Source organism: Lissotriton vulgaris, chromosome 6 (assembly GCF_964263255.1).
Source record: "Lissotriton vulgaris chromosome 6, aLisVul1.2, whole genome shotgun sequence".
Classification (NCBI taxonomy): domain Eukaryota; kingdom Metazoa; phylum Chordata; class Amphibia; order Caudata; family Salamandridae; genus Lissotriton; species Lissotriton vulgaris.
In genome coordinates, this window is record NC_141694.1 from 1,920,418,193 (window position 1) to 1,920,421,556 (window position 3,364).

Here is a 3,364-nt window from a genome sequence, read left to right on the forward strand (position 1 = left end):
CTGATACCCGTTTCGGGTCAAGTTCGCGCTATATAAAACTCTGCAAAAAAAAAAAAGAAACAAAAGTCCTGGGGTTTAACCCACTGTAAGCCTAGAAATGAGGTCAACAAAAGGCAGTCTCTAGACTTCCTGGTTGCAGTGTAGGGCCTTCACTTCAGGTTCCCTATCTTCCTGGTTCCTTCAGTTTCAATGGGGATTTTGGTCATCCCAGGGAAAGAAGGAAAAACAATAATATTGAGGTTAGTCTTCAGTCCTCAGTGAGTAAAAAGTGCTACCGTCACCAGCATGCTTTCTGTCACCAGGGAGAAGGGAAAGGAGTGAGGGCTTTTATAGGAGTGGTGTAGTTCCCCCTTCAATTTATCCCAGGTTCTCTCTTTTCCTCCCATCCCTGCCCACCTTTTAAAATACTTGAACCAGGGCACTTGCCTGGAGCCATGGTCCTCCGGGACCACAGAAAGGGGAATCAGGCCATCCTGCACTCCTCTGAGACATCCAGATACTTCCGCCTTTTCATTCTCAAGAAACGTGTCTCCTCCGCAGCCGTCTCCTGCTCCTCCGCTGCTCTGTTCCATGGTCATGGGTCTGGTCCTGCAACTCATTGTCTCTGCTTCCTGCTCTTTGGTGCTGGTCTCCTGTCTTCTCTCGTCCTCTGGCTCCTCGTTCTTTGTCGATTTTCTCTTGGCGTCTGATGTCATCAGAGGGTGCTGACCTTCCTCTAGACCGCCGACCGCTCCTCCTGAGAGATGAATGCTGGGATCCATGTTGAAGCTTCCGGCTAGCAGGAGTCCTGATTACAGTGATCTTTCAAGTTAAAGGTGCTTTATTCATGAGTCTAAGTAGTTCAGTCTAAGGTTAGCTTCCTTATGTCAAGACTCCTAGTATGTGTTCCTTTGATGGAGGCTTTCATCGCATCCCATATGGTTTCTCTTGAGAGATCTGGCAATGTATTCTCTTTAAAATAGTGATCGATTTCTTTTATGGGTTTATTAAATTAGAATGTGATTTGTTTGTGTGGCGTCTTTGATTTTTTAGCAGCTCTGGTACTTCTAAATGCTTTGCACATTTTCTGTCCACTCTGTGCCACAGCTACCAGGGATCGAAACCAATGACTAGACCTAATGGGATCTAAAGGGTTAATGACTTTGTTACTTGAGGTAGGCTACCATCCACCCCAATTAATAATTCACTTCCTTACAGATACCTATATTTAGAGACATTCAGCCTTCCCTCGCCATCCGTCAGTCTCTTGTGGTGCCATTAACTGAATCGCTACACAGCAAGCGCTAGAAGTTATCCGTGAACTGCACCCACCTTGACAAAGGTTTGACTACAGGGGTTCACTCCCAACATCTTGCTAGTTCTAGCGATTCAGTTGATGTGACTTGATTATGAAGTGTGCATTATAGAGGGGGATCCTTTATGGGAAGAAATGCATTCCAAGGATATACCTAAGGCAGGTTCAGAGGTTACCCCGGTTTGGGATCTGCCACTGTGGGAGGGTATTAGACAGCAGAAACATGACAACACCTTGGCAGTAAAGAGGGGTGAAGGAAATCTTAATCTTCTCTTATCACCACCATCCTTCATGTTTTTAAACCTAGCCGGATGGATCATGAATGCAATTTCAAGTGAGGACACATCCGAGCTAGTTTTAACCTCGACTGCACTTTTCTTCTGTGATCCCAAAATGTCTGTGCTTCTATTGTTTTCCCCTCCCTTTTGCTCCATGCCAGGCATTGTTCTGCGCAGGGTTGTATTGAAGCATGTCACAATTTTGTGAGCGGGAACAGTATTTTCTCACTGAGCATGTGCCACCTTTTAAATACACTTTCCTGCTCCTTAATGTGTGTTGTAGTTATCAATAGGAAGGTCAGAGTAGGGACGTTTTGCCTCTCCACCCTTCAGGTTGTGTGAGATATAATCAGTCCGAAACAGTACAAAAAATAGTGGACTAATTAACCAGTTGAGGACATAGCCATTTTCCAGTTAAAGAGACTTATTTTGACACATGTATGTATCTAGCATAACTTATGTTTTGACTTTTTGTACTATAGGTATGTTGGTTCATATTCATTTCCTTATCTCTTTTCAGATAATGAGGCTGGTTCCCATGGAAAAAGAAAATGAAACACAGGTTACAGAATTTATTCTTTTAGGGCTTTCCTGGCAGCCGAACAAAAAACTTGTGCTCTTTGTGTTCATCCTTATGGTTTATCTGGTCACTCTCATTGCAAACATTCTTTTAATCACTGTCGTGCTTGCTAACTCTTGCCTTCACTCCCCCATGTACTTCTTCCTTTGTAACTTGGCATTTCTGGACCTTTTGTACTCATCATTTAATGGCCCTACAGGTCTAGAAGGACTTCTGGCTCAGACGACCATCAGAATTACCTTTTCCCTGTGCATCGCACAAATGTTCCTCTCCCTCGGCTTGGGTGGAACAGAATGCTTCCTTCTAGCTGTCATGGCCTGGGATCGATATGCCGCTATCTGTAAGCCATTGCGTTATCATCAGATTATGAACAACCGAGTCTGTCTGAGGCTCGCCATCATCACATGGGCCAGTGGGTTCCTTTTTGCTATGCCGGTATTGTCTTTTGTTCCTGTGTTGAAGTCCTGTGGGCACAACATCATCAACCACATGGTCTGTGAGTTTCAAGCTCTTTCAAGATTAAACTGCAAGGGCATTGATTATTTTAATATTTCAACTCCTCTTTTCTCACTTTTGAGCCTTGTAGTTCCACTTTCCTTGATCCTCTTTACCTATTTCTGTATTATTGTCACCATCCTTAGAATACCAGGCGCAGCTACGAGGCGCAGGACATTTTCCACCTGTGGGTCCCACCTGGTGGTTGTTGCCCTCTTCTATGGAACAGCAATGGGGGTTTATTTGAAGCCCAAGTCATTGATCTCATCAGAGAAGGACAAAGCAGCAGGGATGTTTTATGGGATGGTCGTTCCTGCACTTAACCCTCTTATCTACACTTTAAGAAACACGGAGGTGATTGGGGCAGTGAAAAACGTTCACAATAGAAACATGTTGTGCCAGAAATCCATTAGCTGAGTTGCAACTGGGAGACACAAAACATTCATCACTTTTATCTTCAATGTACCATACGATTTTAACCTTATCTATAACATTTCAAGATTATGTTCAATATTTATTAACAGTGCTCCCAGCAGAAGCGGTCGCTCCCCACGCTGCTCCCTGCTTCGCCTGGTATCGTAGCGCTTACCGCCAGACTGCTGAGTGCTTATCTCGCCTTGCTCCCATAACTGCTTTAGCCTGATTAGTTATTAATTTGAGATCGTAGCGCTAGATTGCCCCGTCTGTTTATTATTTATTAATTGCTTATGTCAACTA

General features: G+C 44.1%; 1 protein-coding gene across 1 annotated transcript; it reads left to right on the forward strand.

The window, feature by feature from the left end:
• Positions 1-2,110: 2,110 nt before the first annotated feature.
• On the forward strand, positions 2,111-3,064 carry LOC147709927 (olfactory receptor 2D2-like). Its single transcript, XM_086926132.1, has one exon. It carries the CDS (start codon positions 2,111-2,113, stop codon positions 3,062-3,064), a length of 954 nt encoding a protein of 317 aa, XP_086782258.1.
• Positions 3,065-3,364: the final 300 nt, after the last annotated feature.

Coding starts and splice junctions, on each gene's coding strand:
- LOC147709927 (XM_086926132.1), top strand. CDS start 2,111: ATGGAAAAAGAAAATGAAACACAGGTTACAGAATTTATTCTTTTAGGG.